A 20,000-nucleotide genomic window follows, 5' to 3' on the forward strand; every position below is an offset into this window, starting at 1 on the left:
GTGCAAACACGGCACAGCAGGTGGGCAGCGGCACGAGCCACTCACTGTAAACGATGACACTGGCGGTACCGCGAGGCTCACAACCTAATCATTCAGACACACTACTGTCGCTGTCCCGCCTCGCAGGTGCTGGTGTCCAGCCCACCTGCCTCTCAGTGAGGCGCAGTGCTGCTAATACTGTTACTCTGTGTGTGTGTGTGTGTGTGTGTGTGTGTGTGTGTGTGTGTGTGTGTGTGTGTGTGTGTGTGTGTGTGTGTGTGTGTGTGTGTGTACCCCTATAAAGGATGATCGATACGCATAATGCATGGAATTAGGCTGCGGGAAAGTGTGTGGGTGTCGCTGTGCGTACGCTGCCTCGCTGAGAGCACCCTTGGAAGGTAGCAAAGGATGCAAGATATGTGGACCTAGGAATCTGTGTGTGTGTGTGTGTGTGTGTGTGTGTGTGTGTGTGTGTGTGTGTGTGTGTGTGTGTGTGTGTGTGTGTGTGTGTGTGTGTGTGTGCGGGCGCGCGGATTTGTCTTTACGAGCGCTCCTCCAGACATGAACTCTCTTTATTTGGAAGATCAAACAAAAACTCCATGCTAACAAGTCACGTGGAAAAGAATCCCCGTCAATTAACTTTCAAATTACCGTCTCTCGCTAATCATTAAAGACTGTTACATTTTTCTTGCCGCGCCTAAAATTTTGACTCTGGTGAATTTGAGAGCTCAAGACGGCTTAGGGAAGTTATAATGGTCTTCACGGAGTTGTGGAAGACAAGCGAGGAGCATTATGGTGATGAGCGAGCTGAGAGCGCCTTGGGGCGGCACCAGCTATACACCAGGCCACCACCCACCCAAACCTGCCGAGGCCGCGAGGCCAAGCGCAGTGCTGGCAGGGCGCCCTTCACAGACCTGCTGGAAGGCGGTGAGGACGGGAGGCTAAGGACCTGATAAGAGCTTAAGTGAGATCGCGGTGGGAGGCGGTGTGGTGCGGGGCGGGGCGGGGCGGGGTACAGGCAAGGCGACGCCTCCCTGGGGCTGGGAGTCGATAGCCGAATTTCTTGATTGCATAATGACGTGATGTGACTCCCCCAGGCGAGCGTGTTTTATGGGAGGAGAGGGAAAAGTGTCGCTGCGAGATGATTTATGAGCGCCGCTGTCAGTGCCGTCCCCGTCTCTCCACGGCCAGGCCAGGAGATAACACACGGGCCGGGGGATGCGAGCTATGCCTTTATTACACGGCTATGTCAATCATAATTTTTCATTTCCAAGGCCTCGCCTGCCTAGATGCTTCCATTAAGAGACAATCTAGCAGCGGGAGGCTTGGAGGGGGCGAGAGGAAAGTGGGAAGGACCACAAGAGGACTCAGAAAGGAAATAACACTGTTATCTCATTCTCACAGCGAGGCTTTGGTCGCAAGAGTCTGAGAGGAGCGAAACTCGCCGCTCAGCCTTTGCATTACTCCAGGCAAGGGCCACTCATGACGCACTCCACTCCGCCAAGCATTCGTGAAACCCTTACGGAGATTCACGCCACCTTGCTGTCTCCTCACGCGCTGCGAGACAAAGAAATCCTTGATGCATACCATATGGACGATTTTCTGCCACAAAAAACACAAAAAAAAACATCCACCTTCAAGGAATTTGAACTCGGGACAAACACGGACACGTTCACCACTTCACAAGACAAAGCCGCGACCTCCGCCACAGAACGGATGACCTGCAGTAAAGGTAGTGCGCGGCGTGGCATGGCGTGGAGCAGTTAGCATGATCGGCTCCACACTGCTAGGAGCGTGCTGGGGTCCCTCGGGGCGCGGGAAGCATCCAAGCAAGTCCCCCTCCAGGCTGTAGCTCTCTTCTTGCCACGCTGGGCAGGAAGTGGCGAGTCACAACCTTGCAGTCACGCTGGAGCGAAAGACGTGTGTGTGTGTGTGTGTGTGTGTGTGTGTCTGTGTGTAATTCACTGTTTGATCTGCTGCAGTCTATGACGAGACAGCCAGAAGTTACCCTACGGAACGAGCTCAGAGCTCATTATTTCCGATCTTGGGATAGGTCTGAGACCAGGCACACACCACACACCGGGACAACAAGGTCACAACTCCTCGATTTACATCCCGTACCTACTCACTGCTAGGTGAACAGGGACTACACGTGAAAGGAGACACACCCAAATATCTCCACCCGGCCGGGGAATCGAACCCCGGTCATCTGGCTTGTGAAGCCAGCGCTCTAACCACTGAGCTACCGGGCCGTGTGTGTGTGTGTGTGTGTGTGTGTGTAGCAGCGGTCGAGGAAGGACATGCATGGGACAGCTCCTTGATTTACCATTAGCAGTCCTACCGACCCTACAATGGCCGGGCAGTCTATTAGCTCAAGTTTGGAACAGTTGGTAAAGGAAAAAGTGGAAGAAGAGCTTGTGAACCTAACAACCGAAGGGAGGGAGCCTATCAAGGGAACCAAAACTGTTAAGGAAGTCGTTGCTGCCATCATGCCCGGAATTGCCAGCATTATATCAGTGGCTGTCACAACTGCAGTTTCTACGGCAGTGAAAGATATAACCAACACATTATCACTCAACACGCAAAAAATCAACCTGGAACATCGCTACGAAAACGACCGTCTGGAGCAGTATACACGGAAAGACAACCTGCGTATATTTGGTATTGAGGAAGAACCGGACGAGGACGAGGATATTTTACAAGCAAAGGTTATCGAAGTTGCTGCTGATGTAGGAGTGAAATTAGAAGCAGATGATATATCCATTGCTCACCGGTTGGGGAAGGTTGGTGACAGAAGCAGGCCTGTGATAGTATGTTTCTGCCACAGAAAGATGACTGCCAGTTGATATTCAAATAGAACTCTTTAAAACGATGGTTGTACCTGTACTTACATATGGCTGTGAAATATGGGGTGATTGTACTATAAGGGAAATAGAATTACTACATATGAAGTCTTTGAAGCACGTTTTGTATGTACATAGATACACCAGCACAGACATGGTATACGGTGAACTAGGGGTTTACCCTCTTGATATAACTATTAAGTGTAAGATGATAAGTTATTGGTCTAGATTAGTGACGGGAAAGAACACTGAATTAAGTTATATAATGTACAATTATATACGAGCGGTCTGTATGTGGATGACGCAGACAGTTAGCAACCCTAAATGGTTCAGAAAAGCGATGGAACAAAAATTAAAAGACTTATGAATAAACAAGTGGTATGAAAACATATCAAATAAAGGTATTTGTAGTACTTACAAATTATATAAAGAAATTTATGGGATTGAAGAATACCTGCTTAAACTTAATAAAAATAATCGTATAAGTTTGTCAAAGCTTCGCACGGGAAATAATAAATTACCAATCATCGTTGGTAGATATAATCAAACAGACAGAGAGGTGCGTTATTGTACTAAATGTAATAATGAATTGATAGGGGATGAATACCATGCTTTGTTGATTTGTCAAAATCAAGAAATTCTTCAATTGAGAAATAGATACATACCCGAGTATTATAGATTGCAACCAAATCATTTCAAATTTGTCAAACTGATGCAGTGGTAATGTAAATTTGTTAATAAATCTGACACAGTTTATTATTGCATTGTTGCGAATGTTTAGGTGATACATAAGACTATATACATATTGAGATGCTGTGCTCCATACTTTGTAAAAAAGTCTGAGCAATAAATATATTTCTATCTTCTATGTTCTATCTATCACACACACGTTTCCCTAGCTCCCTCCTTCCCTCTACATCGTTGTTGTCTGGAAGGCTTTATTACAATTATCCCTCAATTTACTTAAGGAGGTAAACTATGAATAAATTACGACAAAGACTCACCGTGAACGCCTCCATCCCCACCACCAGCACCACCAGCATCTCGGGGTCGCTCATCACAGGGGGAGGCGGTCACTAGGGGCGCTGTATCGTCTTCCAGCGTCCCCACAGTCAGGACTCTCTCACTCTTCCCTTTCTCCACGTCCTCGTTTAGAATGTCACGCTCCATGAAGCCTGCAGGAAGACGAACAGAGCAGCTTTACCCTATAGAGAAGCCAGTAAGCGGTGCAGTATATTAATTTATAGAGTACACACGGTAATAAAGTTTTTCTGTATTGATGGAGGGAGTTTAGTAATGTTTGTGTGTATTTGTTGATGTTAATGGGGGTGTTACGTGTGGATGGAGTAAGAGGAGCTGGTGGAGGAGGTTGAGGGGTTGGAGGTGGAGGTGGTGGTGGTGGTAGGAGGTGGAGAAAATAAGAAGAGAAAGAAAAAGAGAAATAGAAAAAAAGGGCAAGGAAAAGTGAAGGAGGAAGAAGAAACGAAGGAAAACAAGGAAATTAGTTAAATTACATGCCACAAACACTACACAGGAAAACATTTAAAGACCTGACAGTAAACACACACACACACACACACACACACACACACACACACACACACACACACACACACTATACCCTTTTACGACTAGTTGATTACAAAAACACAAATAAAGAATCAAGAACAAAACAAGCAGGAAGGAGGGAGAGAGAGAGAGAGAGAGAGAGAGAGAGAGAGAGAGAGAGAGAGAGAGAGAGAGAGAGAGAGAGAGAGAGAGAGAGAGAGAGAGAGAGAGAGAGAGAGAGAGAGAGAGAGAGAGAGAGAGAGAGAGAGAGAGAGAGAGAGAGAGAGAGAGAGAGAGAGAGAGAGAGAGAGAGAGAGAGAGAGAGAGAGAGAGAGAGAGAATGAAAGGAGGTTAAGACAACAGTGTGTATTTTGGCTGCCCGTGACACTGAAGGAGGGAGGGAAGACAAGGTGACCCAGTAATGAGTGAGAAGGGAAGGTGGAGGGAGGATGCAGAGTAAATTTATTAGAAACAGTAGGATGCAATATAACCTTCTTTATGCATTATCTACCTTGAGAAATTAAAGAAAAGAAAACTAAACATAAGAGGCGAGAGAAGAGAAGGTCGAGGGAGGAAGCAGAGTAAATTTATTAAGTAAAAATCGATATAACAGTTCGTCCTTCATTTACTGTGTTAAAGAAATATATGGGGATGGTAAATGTAAGATGAAAGCACAAGTTGAGGTTTACAATGGAAAGGGAGAGAAAATTAGTATTGGTGAGTCGTTCTTCCATGTGTTTGTGTGAAGATTGGTGAGCGGACGAGCGAATGAGTGAGTGAGCGAATGAAAGAGAGAAAGACTAGTGTTGGAAGAGAGACAAAGACGATAATGGGAAGTTGTTTACAGGAAAGATAGTTGGATGGATGCGTAACTTTCTCTCTCTCTCTCTCTCTCTCTCTCTCTCTCTCTCTCTCTCTACATCCTGCAAGTCAAGTCTTTAGCCCATATTCACAAACGGCTGGCTCTCTCACCACAACTTTCCAATCCCACAGAGATGACTAGCCGGGTTTTCTAGACAGTTTCTCCTATCAGTATACTAGAAATCTTTCCAATCTATCACCAGAATAAAAAAAAAAAAAAAAACTTTAAAACATGAGTATCCTCAACTGGAGCCTTTGGAAAATAGTGATGGTGAGAGAGCAAAGTGTTTCAAAATACGGACCAACTTACTATGATGAAAATAGCAAAAACCCAAAACTCAGCCACTCACTGTGGTGGTTTATATTTGGGAAAGCATTATTGTATTCGAAGCACTTCATTTAAAGTCTCATTTTTAAGGTAACAGTAACTTCGTAGCCTCATTCGACTGCTTCATTAGCGCCTACTGGAAGCAGATCGGATTTAGGGCTCTATCCCATAAGACCTAAGTTGTTTCGCTGAATAAAGCCTTATGACAAGGAAGGCCTACTGTTCTTACCCTCGCTACACTCACAACCCGGTGTCTGCAAACTGGAATCAATAACTCGATAGAGGAAACACACGACACGTCCCTCCTCACTCCCCGAGCAGCAGGTGGCGTGCAAACAAACATTCCTATTCTCAAACATCCCTCAGCGTCTTGCATCGACTACTCTTCACAGCCTCTGGTGGAAGTTGATAGGAGGGGGTTTTCGAAGCGCGTTTTTCATGATTCCAGTGATTTTTCTTAATGATGATTCTTTGTATCTATTGAAACTACTCCTTGTGGGGGAATAAAAGAGAGTTTACTTGAAGTTGTTGGAGGTTTTTATAGTTCGTTTTAGTAGTTCTAGTCACATTTTTCAAGCGTAGATGCTTTATACCTATTGAAAGAGGTTTTTATAGTACGTTTTCATAGTTCTAGTCACATTTTTCAACGGGGAGTCTTTCTAGCTCCTTGAAACTACTCCTTGTGGGAATAAGTGAGAGTTTAGTTAAAGTTGATGGAGGTTTTTATAGTACGTTTTAAAAGTTCTAATGGCATTTTTCAAGCGGAGGTTCTTTGTAGCTCCTTGCGAGATTTCAATAGGCTTTGGTTGAAGTTAGTATTGTTTTTCAAGGGAGTATTCGTGAATTTAGTGATATTCTTTAATGGAGATGCCTTGTAACCTTTGAAAATACTTCTTGTGGGATTCATATAGGTTCTAGTTGAGGTTGGTATAGTTTTTCAGGTTGTATTCGTCATTTGGGTGATAGTTTAACTCCCTTCAGTACTGGGACCCATTTTTACCAAAATTTACCAGGAGTTTTGGTGTAATTAGACGATTTTATTGACATTACGAAGGGTCTGTGGAGGTCAGAAGATTAATGGCCAGAGTCATTCACTATTTCAATCCCCACATATATTTCTGAAGCAGTATAAAATCACCAAACAGTAAGCAGAATGAATATAAAAACACGTCATGGTACTGAAGAGTTTAATAAGGACCATGCAGGATCGGTGAGAGGAAGACCTGTATAAAGCCAATTACCTCTGTGGTGTTTGTGGGAATCCAGCAAACACTATAGTGGGAATTAATGCAGGTTGTTATAGGGTGTTTTCATGATTCCAGTTGTATTGTATTAGAGAGAGGTAAAAGACCCAGGAGAAGTAAACTTATCATCTCTGGTCTTTGTGAACAGTTAGTGAGAATTTTACAGACTGTGAATCGCTCCTAAACAGATCAACCAAATACGTGTACTTCCCTTCCTAGTAGAAATGACACAGAGAGGATGAGGAAAGAAAAATACTGTAAAATAATAACAATAATGATCATTCTTGAGGTTCTATATGAGTAAAATAAACAAGAATCTGAAAAGAGCTCAAATTAACTTCCCTTCCTAGTATTAATGACACAAAGTTGTCAAAGAAAAAAAATATACAGTAAAATGATAACAATGATAATTCTTATGAGTCAAACAAACAAGAATGAGGAAAGAACACAAAGATGAGTTAAATAGACGATGACGGCAGATGTTAAGGATGAATTGTCGAGAAGCTGCCTTGCGTACGTCAAGTGGCCCTTTGCAGTCTCCTTCTTTTCTTACGTCCTTGTGTCCCTGAAATTACGGGCGAGCCAATTAGCGAGGCGGCGTGTATTCTGAGAGCAATTAGCTAATCAGTGTGCGTGGCCTTGGACTGGGACAGAGGAAAAGTTGCTATTTCTTTGGGGGAGTGCGTCGGAATGGTCCAATGCGTGGTAACATTGCGGAAAAGTTCACTAATAGACCGCAGCGGTGCGCTAGAATTCCCTTCCGCCTCAGAGCACAGAGAAAATATAATATCCCTCGCTAAGAGCCTTAACTTGGTGGACGCAGGGACGCCGATTGAGTAATATATTGTGCTCACTTTCACTGTCCTTACCAATCTCTCTCTCTCTCTCTCTCTCTCTCTCTCTCTCTGTGAAGTCCTCTAATCTGCTGATAGTCTTATTAAAAAACAGGTGAGATTCAGACTTAAATCCTTCAGTACTGGGACGCATTTTTACCTTGAGTTTGAGTATGATTAGATGATTTTACTTACATTAGGAAGGGTCTATGGAGTTCAGACGATTAATGCCCAGAATCCTTACTATTTCAATCTTCACATAAGTTTCTGAAGCTGTTCAACCCTTTCCGTAATAGGACGCATTTTTACCAGGGATTTGGGTGTGATTAGACGATTTTATTTAGAATAGGAACGGTCTATGGAGGTGAGAAGTTTAATGGCCAGAATCATCACTATTTTAATTCCCACATAAATTTCTGAAGCTGTTTAAAATCACTAAATAATAAGCAGAATGAATATCAAAGTGCGTCACAGCACTGAAGGGGTTAAGATACAAGGACAATGCTAAATGAGTGTAGGAGGTTACCGACTTGTTTGCAGGCGTACAGTAACAGCAAAATATTACGGAAACGTCGTTTAACCCCTTCAGTACCAGGACACGTTTTCATATTCACTCTGCTTGATATTTTGTGATTTTATACAGTTTCAGAGACATAAGTGGGGATTAAAACAGTGAAGACTCTAGCCATTAAATTTCTGAGCTCCATAGATCCTTCCTTATGTAAACAAAATCGTCTAATCACACCCAAAACTCAAGGTAAAAATGCGTCCCAGTGCTGAAGGGGCTAATAGAGCACACTTCGCCTATATGAAGCAAACATTAAACCTGATTTTCAGTTCCACGACTTCAGAACAGCACTCATCCTTTATTCTTCGCCCTCCGATTCTTTCATTCATCATTTCACTCTTAACTACAAACTTTTTCATCCATTTCCTTACAACTTACAATATCCAAACTCCATAATAATCACGCAGCGTGCATAAAGTTAAAATTGTTGAGGTTAAGTAGCCAAAGAGTATTTCTAATTCGCTAACACTAAATCCATCCATGATATCCAGGAGGAGATGGAACTGATGCCGTGGTAATGAAAAAAGTTAAAGGGCCGCCCGCTCTGAGCACCACCACTCGCGCCTCGATCACTACTTGAATTTTTTCGTTTGTTTTGTCCACGTTTTGAAGTGAGAAAATACAACGAACCAGCAATATACACTCTTTCAGAATTAAGGTTTCAAGACACTTATTACAATTTTCTATATAATTTTTTGACATCTCTTTTAGGACTCGCATCCTCAATGTTTTCTTTTCTATTTTATTTTAATGTTTTTGTAAGCCTTGGCAAAAAGAAATTAAAGAAAACATTTAAACACTCCTGCAACAAGTATAAGTACATTTTTCACTCCAATAGGTCACTTGAGCAAGGGGAGGAAAGGATTCAATACCAGCTCGATAATAGTGCTTAAGGGCCCTTCAGGAGACCAAAACACCGCGACATGATTCCCTCTCACCACATCACCACGCCTGAACCACGATGGCCTCAAGAAGACTCGGCACTGAAGGACGAGGCAAACAGTGGAGCTGAGTGCAAAAGACTCCTCTAATTCCGACAAGGACTGTAAATAGAACGTCCAAGAAAACCTACACTTTGGTGCATACACTTTAACACAGTACTGAAGAATGACAGGGCAAAACCGTAGAGTTATGCCGGTGACGGGAGAGTGAAGAGGACGAGCGTTTGTTGGTCAGGCCTTTCTATGTCTCATATATGCTACTCTCAACAAGTTCTAGCGAAGACTTCTGGAACATTTTACTGCTTTATCTTGGCTGCTTCTGACTGGATGCAGTAGAAATTATAGGGATTCTGAGATGAGTTTTTTGATGCTGTTAGGGAGGAAGTGGCATAGTGGATAAGGTGGTGTGCGTGGGATCGGGCAGACGTCCACGCGTAGGTTCGAATCCCACCACGTACAGCCTTAAAACACTGCCATTTGTCGAGTGGTTTAAAGTTACCTACATATCACCATGATACCCAGGTTCTAGGTGGTTACACTCAAGATAAGCTTGGGTCCTAATATAGGTACCACTATAAATAAAATTGTCTGCGCCACTAATGGGCGGAAGCTGAACAGCGCTTCCCATACACTCTTCAAGTGTGCCTACAGGCGCTATAGGCCTTACCATGTCGGAATTTCATATTCATTGTGGTTACTATGTGGCGATTTTATACAGCTTTAGAAACTTATGTGGAAGATTAACATAGTGAAGACTGTGGACATTAATCTTCTGACCTCCATAGACCTCTCCTAATGCAAATAAAATTGTTTAATCATACCCAAAATCAAGGTAAAAACGCGTCATGGTACTGAAGGGGTTAATGGTAACTTGACATAGTGGAAATGCAGCTAAATATCTTCGTGGCGACTGTTGGAGTTTTCAAGAGGGCACTTTTATGATTTACAGGTAAACTTTAACGTGAGTTCTGCACCATCAATAGGGAAAAACTGTGGCCTTTCAAAATAAAACTAATACGAAAGGAAAGTTTCTAAAAAAAAAAAAGCAGGTTATACAACACTGTTTTCAAACTCTGACATCTCAGTATCCCAAACTATCCGTGAAATACAATACCTCTCACAGTGATGACACAAAGCTTCCAGGAATACAGGTTATGCAGCAATTGTTGAACTCTGCCATGTTAACATTGTAAAACTGTCACAGAAACACAATACATCAAGTCAGTATTTTCTCCAGCTTCCCTCCCCGCCAGCCACCGCCACGTGCCACCCCAGCCAGTCCAGCCACGCCTCTCGTTACCAATTCTTTCGGCCATTCAGCTCCACCTCGCACAGCCACCACTCCCCCACACACAGATAGATAGAGATAGATATTGACCACAACCAAATATTACAGTTACAGGAGGACTTGGAAGGTATGGTCCATCAATATGTTTACTATAAGAACTTGTAAATGGCTTAAAACTGAATAAAACCTGAAAAACACACAAAAATAAGTGAGACGTCCCTTTATACAAACAAACCTATATCAAATCAAGCTATTTCACACAAGAATTCTAAAAAATATATACATCCAGCCCCTCACACACACACACACACACACACACACACACACACACACACACACACACACACACACACACACACCAGGAGCACTGCAGCAATATCACGTAATAGCAACAATAACCACAAAAAAATATATGTATACAAATTTTACAACACATGGAGCGCTGGTCGAATATAATGAATGTGGACAATTTTTTTTTCTATACGGCATAAAAAATTGGACAGTATTATTTTTTTTACTCCATTTTCATGCATTTTTGTCTTTACTGCAGGTTATGAGTTAGGGAAACAAGGGCAATGAAGGGAATGAGGAAGAGGAGGAGGAAGAGGGAGAAAAATAAGCAAGTGAGTAGGAAAATGAAGAAGTTAGAGTTAAGAGAAAGCAAAGGAGTAAAGGAGAATGAGGAATGAGGGAAAGGGGAATGAATAAGAGGAATAAGTAAGGGTGGAGAGGACATGAGTAAAGGAGAAAGGGAAATGAAGGAGAGAAAGAATAAGGGACAGAAAGGGAGAGGGAATAAGTGAATAAGTAAGAGGGAAAGGGAATGGAGTGAGTGGGCAGGGACAGTACAAGGTAGGCAGTGGAATGAACAAGTTTAATGATGGTAATTGCTCTGCCTCACGCGTTCACATCTGCAGGTTAGTACTATTACCTCTCTCTCTCTCTCTCTCTCTCTCTTTCTCTGAATCTGGTAGAAAGGGAATTTTGCGCCACTGGATATCTTTAACACGCAAACTCGTCCCCCCCCCCCACACACACACAAACACACACATACACTTCGTTTATTCGTCTTGATAAGCTATTGTTCTGATTCAGAACGGCTCAGTAATTACTTCAATGTCACACACACACACACACACACACACACACACACACACACACACACACACACACACACACACACACAGAGCGAAGTGAAATGAGTGGCAGGAATATCACGGTGGTTGGCGCTCAAATGGAGTTCTAAGGTACAAATTTTTAAATCCATTGTTCCCTTGTCTTTCGCCACTCAGACGCTCAGACTCCGCGTTCCACCCAAGCAGACGTCTCTCTCTCTCTCTCTCTCTCTCTCTCTCTCTCTCTCTCTCTCTCTCTCTCTCTCTCTCTCTCTCTCTCTCTCTCTCTCTCTCTGGTTGGAGTCTCTTTCTTCTTTTTCTTTTTTTCAATGTCTTTCATTTTCTTTGTATTATTCTCAGTCTCAGTGCCTGCTCATCCAGGTGTGTGTGTGTGTGTGTGTGTGTGTGTGTGTGTGTGTGTGTGTGTGTGTGTGTGTGTGTGTGTGTGTGTGTGTGTGTGTGTGTGTGTGTGTGTGTGTGTGTGTGTGTGTGTACGACTCCTGTACCGGTAATCAATGCGAAACACTACAATAACGAAAACAGAAGAGCTATGAAGGATCGGAAACTGCTTGTTACTATCATCCTTTGAAATCCTACATAAGAGAAAAAAAAAGTCCATGCAGAACCCCGCCTTTCATCCTTCCCGTGAGACAAAAGGGCTGAGCATGACATTAAGACTGCATAGTGTACATCTGCTAAGCTCCTCAAGGCACGCTTTTATCGACCAGCCAGTGAGGGACAATACACAGAGGCAGGGCGTGAGTCCACCAAACCCATCCCAGCAGAACCCAAGGGACGTGGAGATTCTTGGCCTTATCATGTGAGCAAGTTGACCACACCAGCACGCAGGCCTTGGTGATGTATCTTATTGGTGGTGGTGGTGGTGGTGGTGTGGTTATGTGTGTGTGTGTGTGTGTGTGTGTGTGTGTGTGTGTGTGTGTGTGTGTGTGTGTGTGTGTGTGTGTGTGTGTGTGTGTGTGTGTGTGTGTGTGTGTGTGTGTGTGTGTGTGTGTGTGTGTGTGTGTGTGTGTGTGTGTGTGTGTGTGTGTGTGTGTGTGTGTGTGTGTGTGTGTGTGTGATTCATGCATTCTCGCTATGTTTAATCCCTTGTGTATCATGCCGCGTTTCCATATTTATTCTGCTTACTATTTGGTGATTTTACACAGATTCAGAAACTCATGTGGGGATTAAAATAGTGAAGACTCTGACCATTAATCTTCCGACCTCCATAGATCCTTCCTAATATAAATAAAATCGTCAAATCACATTCGAAACTCGTAGTAAAAACGCGTCCCTGTCCTGAAGAGGTTAAGTCAGAGGGTAAGCTTGGTTCACAGTTGTATTGTTGTGATAGCTAGAGTGACCACCTAACCATACAGGCCAGCAGGTGATGTATGGTGGTGATGCAGCGTGTGTGGTTCCTCCAGCCACGCTAGTCTCTGTATAAATCTCGGGGCAAACTTGAATGCAGTTGTAAATTACTCTTGTGATAAGGGAGCTGGCCACTTTTCGTTACACAGGTCATGGTATTGTCTAAGAGGTGAAATAGTGTGTGTTTCTTGATTTCTGCGTATAAGTTAGAGAGGAAACTTGACTTACAATTGTACTCTTGCGTGATTATAGCCCTAACCACACAGATCATCATAGTGTGTGGTAGTGGTGCTGTATGCCTGTTTCTTACTGTCTTTAGAATCTTTGTGTGTATAAATCATAGGGCAAATATAGATCGCAGCTCACCACTACACCACACAGGTCACAGTGATGTGCAGTGGTGAGGTGCAGTGGTGATGCTGTCAGTCTGTCCCATTGCGCCACGCTAATCTGCTCTTTGAGTATATAAGTCACTGGGTAAACTTCATTCACAGTCGTACTCTTTTGGTAACAGAGCAGGTCATGGTGTGCAGTAGTGATGCTGTCAGTCTGTGCCACTGCACCTCTTAATCTGCTCTTTGGGTGTGTGAATGGGAGAGCAAGCCCGGATCACAGTACAATGGGCGAGCTTTTCCCGTCGACGCGGTTAATGAGTCTGTCGTCATCTGCTTCACCGATGAAATCCAGCTTCTGATCAGATAATGAGGTTATTAGTCGGCAGCACCAGCACTAATTAAGGTGATCCCCGCGGGTTAGGTACGTTAAACACCACACAATGAGCAGTAACAACCAGATCAAACCGTTTCTAGAACATGTATTTACAAATCTTCCCCGAAACCAGTGATCCTTATTGCCTGGTTGTATTGCGTCACGCCATCAGTGCGGCGGTGACGGTTGCAGCTCCAGCCATCCCACGCACACAATACACCCACAATCTAATATGAAAATCCAAAGAGCGTGTGAATTTTCGTTCAGAGCACCATGAGTCACGTGCTCTTAGACAGACTGCCTGGGAAAACATCACCGTCACCACTCAATCATCATTCACCACGGTCACCAATACTTACTCTGAAACCATGACAGTACAAATGAAACTCCCTCCAGGACTCTGTTATTCATTATTCACGTATTTTTAGAGAGACAAAAAGGACGTAATAAACACCACACAACATCACATCCACCACATAAACCTCCACCACACACCACAACCACCTCAATGCAGCCTGAAACCCACTATTTACGCGTTGTATTGTGGCTTAGACGAACACTTCACACAATGGTAGTGAGTCACACCTTCAGAGAACCAGCATCACACGGACCCACCACCAAGGCACTTCAAAGTCGCCCCAACGTATTACACTAATGGGAGACTTACGCCGGGCGGTGCTTCCCTCACTGGTCTTGCTTCCCTTGACGCGAGTTGGCGGCCTACTATCAAGAGAAGCAGGCCGCCACGTCCCCACTCCGGCCAGGGTCATGAGTTTGTTCCTAGCCGTGTTTGTTTTCACTCTCAGTTTCTTGACGGGAATAAAGTTTGGGAAGATGGAGATACACTTTGGAGAGAGAGAGAGAGAGAGAGAGAGAGAGAGAGAGAGAGAGAGAGAGAGAGAGAGAGAGAGAGAGAGAGAGAGAGAGAGAGAGAGAGAGAGAGAGAGAGAGAGAGAGAGAGAGAGAGAGAGAGAGAGAGAGAGAGAGAGAGAGAGAGAGAGAGAGAGAGAGAGAGATCAGCCCTCCTATACGTGGCAGTCACTGTACACATATCCACTTATCATCACCATCCATGAATGTGTCTAATCTTTGAGACATTCCTACTGACTCACCTTCACATTATATAACCTTACCCAGAGTCAATAACCCCGCACTACAGTTTATTGTAGTCCAACCCTCCATCCTTACACAAACATTGATCAAATTGTCTTGTTTCCTTTTTAAACTTCCCCCTCTTCCTCCTCATCCTATTCTTATCGTCCTCTTTTTTTTTGTTCTTCTACTTGTTCTTATTCCTTTTCTTGTTCTTCCTTCCTTTCTTTTATTTATTTTCTCTCCTATTCTTTCTTTTTTTTCTCCTACTACTCCTTTTTTCGTCCTCCTCATCTTCATCCTATTCTTATTTTCCAGTTTTTTTTTTGTTCTTCTATTTGTTCTTATTCCTTCTCTTGTTCTTCTTTCATTTTTTTTTACTTATTTTCACCTCTTCTTTTTTTTCTCCTCCTATTCCTCCTTTTCTTCCTCCTCCTCATCTTCATCCTATTCTTATCTCCCTCTTTTACTTGTTCTTCTACTTGTTCTTCATCCTGTTCTGCCCTTCTTTTTCTTTCTTTTTCTTTTCTACTCCTCCTTTTCTTCCTCCTCCTCGACTTCCTTTCCTTTCCTTTTTTTTCCTTTTTTTTCTTCTTCCTCCTCCTCGTCCTCTTTTTCCTTCTATTCTTTTTCTTTTCTTTTCGTCTTTCTCCTCCTCCCGCTCCTCCTCCTTCTCATCCTCCTATATATGAGCAATTCTCCTCCCCCATCACTCCCTGGGCATACAAGTGTTGCGTCTCTGATTTTCGTCACGTATTTCAACGGGGCTACAAAACAGTGACAAACCTTTATAGACGGTGATACGTACAAGTAAATGACGATAGATGACGATGGAGAGTGATACGATCTTGCCCAAGTCACCGATCGAGTACTGCAGTTCATAACAGTGCAGCTTTACACACACCTCCTCAAAGACACCACTGATCCAGCACTTCAGTCTCTTACAGTCCACATAAGGCACTAAGAAGCGAGTCTAGCAAGGGAGGGCAGGCAGACGAGGATGGTGACGCCGACGCCTTAATCTCATCTCAAGAGAGTTCGTAAAGAAACTTGGGCACTTCGGTGGAGCAAAGGACACAGGCCAGCTCTCTAAAATGGCCCCACTCTGAACGTTAATGGTGGTAGGGGTCGAAATTAAAGTGGTGGCTTTGTAGTAAGTAGTAGTAGTGGTAGTGGTAGTGTGGTAGTGGTAGTGGTAGTGGTGGTGGTGGTGGTGGTAGGGTAATAAAGGTAATAGTTGAGGTGGTGGTGGTGGTGATGGTGGTAGTAGTAGTAGTAGTAGAGAGTAGTAGAGAGAGAGAGAGAGAGAGAGAGAGAGAGAGAGAGAGAGAGAGAGAGAGAGAGAGAGAGAGAGAGAGAGAGAGAGAGAGAGAGAGAGAGAGAGAGAGAGACAGAAAGAAACAGAGAGACAGAAAGAGACAGAAAAACAGAGACAGAGACAGACACAGAGACAGAAAAAACAGAGACACAGAAAAACAGATCACAGAAAGAACCAGAAGCCAAACTCACACAAACCTTCAAGTCACATTACGAAAGAAACGAGACCACATTTGGAGATGCAAGGCTCAACTCACTCAGGAAAAGTCTGCAGATTGAAAACTTGGCCGGGAAATCTGAGTTTAAAAGACAAGGCTACAAAAAAGTGGAGCGTGTGCTTGTGGTTATGAAGACCTTGAGACCTGGTGTGTGGGAGACCTAAGACCTGGCAGGATTTGGGCCCAAGACTCTCCTTACCTTGATAATGTGCTGAATAAAGGAGAGAAGGAGAGGGGGAGGGAAGGAGGGAGGGGATGGATAGATGGAAAAAGGGAAAGAAGGAAGGTACAGTTAAAATCAAGAGGAAGGGAAGGAAAGGAAGGAAAAAAAGGATAAAAAAGAAAGAAAAAAAGATAGGAAACAACATTTAATTAAAGAAAAGAAGAAACGTGGAATGGAAAGAATGTACAAGTAAAGACATCACGGAGAAAGAAGCAAAGAAAGGAAGGGAAGGAAAAAAATAAAGGAAGACAGAAAAAAAGGAAGAAAAATAAGAAACAAAATTAAATGAGAGAGAAAGAAGGAAGGCGGGAAGGAAGGAAAGAAGGAAGGAAGGAATGTGAAACTAAGAAAACCAAGAAGAAAGAAACAAAGAGAGGAGGGAAAGGGAAAAGAGAAAGGAAGACAATAAATGGAGAAAAGAAAAAATAAAATGAAATCAAAAGGAATAAGGAAGGTGGGAAAGAAGGAAGGAAGAAATCTAACACTAGGAAAGTCAAGAAAGTAACAAAAAAAGGAAGAAAAGAAGTAAAGGAAGACCAAAAAAGAGGAAACGGTAGGAAAGGTGATTTAATCAGAGAAAAAGAAGGAAGTCGGGAAAGAAGGAAAGAAGGAAGGAAGGAAAGAAGGAAGGAGTGTAAAGGAGAAAGAATCAAAGAAAGGAAAGAAAGGGAATACAAGAAAGGAAGACAGAAAAAAATGAAGAAAAGATAGGAAACAAAATTAAATCAGATAGAAAGAAGGAACGTGGGAAAGAAGGAAGGAAGGAAGGAAGGAAGGAAGAGAAAGGAAAGAAAGGGAAAAAAGAAAGAAAAATAGAAAAAAGTGAAGAAAAGGTAAGAAAAATAAATAAAATCAGAGAAAAGGAAGTCGGGAAAGAAGGAAAGAAGGAAGGGAGGAAAGGAGAGGAGGAAACACGACTTTAATCATAAGCACTCTTAAGCTGCTCAGTCGAGGCTCAAGTTCCATCATTAGCTTTACATTTCACTAAGCTACACAAATTAAAGAGAAACATTTATAGATTCTACCGAGTTAAACATTTCCGGGAGGCGAAATAGAAAAACAAAACTTCTACACTCGGAAAACACTTACAGATCGTACGCAGTTAAATACAAAAGCAATACAGATCATGGAAAGTTAAAGAAATGAGAAATAAACTCCTATATGTAAACTGTATTAGAGGTGAAGAATACTCAATCCCCTTCAGTACCATGGCGTGTTTTTCATATTTATTCTGGTTACTATTTGGCGATTTTACACAACTCATTAATCTTCTGACATCTAGCCCTCTTCAGAAACGACGACTATTTCCAAAAGCTCTAATTAAAGATATTCATGTTTTCAAGGGTATCTATATAGTTTTGGTGAAGATTGCTAATTGATCGTAAGAGGAAACTGTCTTGAAAACCCAGCTAGTTGTCTAAATGGGACTTGAAAAATTGTCGTGGTGAAAAGGCAAGGCGTTTCTGAATATGGCTGATCTATAAGCCCCACCTAATGTACATAAAATCGTCTAATCATACCCAAAATTCGTGGTAAAAATGCGTCCCAGTACTGAAGAGGTTAACGAGTCGACTGTGCTTATATTAGAGGAGGAGGTGGTACGGAAGTGTTCTCTGCATAAGTCACTGCACAGAATCTTCCACGCAACCCTTACACAGCCGTCAGCCAGCCAAGCACGTCGACCCTTCCCATTACAGCTGATTGATTCCGCTAAGAGTGTCCCACAATGCACGACAATACACACACACACACACACACACACACACACACACACACACACACACACACAGATGTTCTTATTCAATTTTTTTTTTCGTTTTGCATTGTAATTGTTGTAATAATTGACCAATTTTGAGCCTAATTTATGTTCTTGTGTTATTATTGTTGTTTTATTTAGGTTGTGTGTCTGTCTATGTGTGCGTGTGTATGCGTGTGTGTGTGTGTGTGTGTGTGTGTGTGTGTGTGTGTGTGTGTGTGTGTTTCACTGTTTGATCTGCTGCAGTCTCTGACGAGACAGCCAGACGTTACCCTACGGAACGAGCTCAGAGCTCATTATTTCCGATCTTCGGATAGGCCTGAGACCAGGCACACACCACACACCGGGACAACAAGGTCACAACTCCTCGATTTACATCCCGTACCTACTCACTGCTAGGTGAACAGGGGCTACACGTGAAATATCTCCACCCGGCCGGGGAATCGAACCCCGGTCCTCTGGCTTGTGAAGCCAGCGCTCTAACCACTGAGCTACCGGTGTGTGTGTGTGTGTGTGTGTGTGTGTGTGTGTGTGTGTGTGTGTGTGTGTGTGTGTGTGTGTGTGTGTGTGTGTCTGTGTGAGACGAAGATGAGCACGAAAAATACACTCCACAGTCATCCAACAAAAGAAGGACGTATAAAAAAAAAAAAAAGAAAAAAGAAAGAGTTACGTAACTTAACTCTACCCTCCTTATTTCTCCCTTCATTCCCCGTCTCAGCCTCAGCTGAGACGGGGACAGTAAGCCAGATGTGCCTGGGGAAAGTAAATCTTGGTGTGAGATTCCCTGGAGACACACAGGAGGCGGCCCAGGGGAGAGCACGGGAAGATACTGCTGCAAGTTTCCCGAGACAAAGACCCCAAGTTATTAGTTCCACAGTTCCACACCAGACGCTGGGAACACTACAGACTCCACACCAGACTCCCTACCAAGGCTGACTCCGCACCAGACGCCACATTCCACCGCTCTTAAAATAAACAGGGAAACGTTAGCAGCGATACGAGCCACCCAAGGCCTCATAAAATAGTAAAGTACAGCGGGAGTAAACAGCGCCGCGCAATCAAGACGCTAGGTCATTAACATGCTTGGAGCTGCGGGGAGTTGGTGTGTATGTGTGTGTGTGTGTGTGTGTGTGTGTGTGTGTGTGTGTGTGTGTGTGTGTGTGTGTGTGTGTGTGTAATTCACCTCGGTCGTCTGCTGGTCACCCAGCCAGTCTTCCCCATTACGGAGCGAGCTCAGAGCTCATAGACCGATCTTCGGGTATGACTGAGACCACATCAACACACAACACACACCGGGAAAGCGAGGCCACAACCCCTCGAGTTACATCCCGTACCTATTTACTGCTAGGTGAACAGGGGCCACACATTAAGAGGCTTGCCCATTTGCCTCGCCGCTTACCGAGACTCGAACCCGGCCCTCTCGACTGTGAGTCGAGCGTGCTAACCACTACACTACGCGGTGTAGTGTGTGTGTGTGTGTGTGTGTGTGTGTGTGTGTGTGTGTGTGTGTGTGTGTGTGTGTGTGTGTGTGTGTGTGTGTGTGTGTGTGTGTGTGAGAGAGAGAGAGAGAGAGAGAGAGAGAGAGAGAGAGAGAGAGAGAGAGAGAGAGAGAGAGAGAGAGAGAGAGAGAGAGAGAGAGGGAATGGGAGAGGACAGCACGCCATTAGTCAGGGAGAGTTCGCGGCGCTGCTTGTTGTTTACCTGGTGACGTCACAGCGGCGGGTCTGGCGGTCCGGTCCATCTGAGGTGTTGACGCAGCGAGATGAA

General features: G+C 43.7%; 2 protein-coding genes across 3 annotated transcripts in view; one reads left to right on the top strand and one right to left on the bottom strand.

Annotated features, from left to right (window-relative positions):
- The window catches only part of LOC123518530 (gamma-glutamyl hydrolase-like), a 265,838-nt gene that overhangs the window by 43,559 nt on the left and 202,279 nt on the right, over positions 1 to 20,000 (bottom strand). Inside the window, exons 1-2 of one of the 2 annotated variants that reach the window (XM_045279333.1) lie at positions 19,935 to 20,000; positions 3,827 to 3,997 (exon numbers count right to left, since the gene is read on the bottom strand). The exon at positions 19,935 to 20,000 is cut by the window's right edge and continues 233 nt beyond it. In XM_045279333.1, the coding sequence (XP_045135268.1) occupies positions 3,827 to 3,997; positions 19,935 to 19,974 (211 nt within the window). In that variant the 5' untranslated portion in view covers positions 19,975 to 20,000. The remainder of the gene's footprint in view (positions 1 to 3,826; positions 3,998 to 19,934) is intronic. The other variant, XM_045279330.1, reaches the window with a different exon arrangement.
- The window catches only part of LOC123518529 (neuroendocrine convertase 2-like), a 241,273-nt gene that overhangs the window by 599 nt on the left and 220,674 nt on the right, over positions 1 to 20,000 (top strand). The gene's annotated exons all lie outside the window — the stretch shown is intronic.

The sequence above is a fragment of the Portunus trituberculatus genome, chromosome 44 (assembly GCF_017591435.1).
Source record: "Portunus trituberculatus isolate SZX2019 chromosome 44, ASM1759143v1, whole genome shotgun sequence".
NCBI lineage: Eukaryota > Metazoa > Arthropoda > Malacostraca > Decapoda > Portunidae > Portunus > Portunus trituberculatus.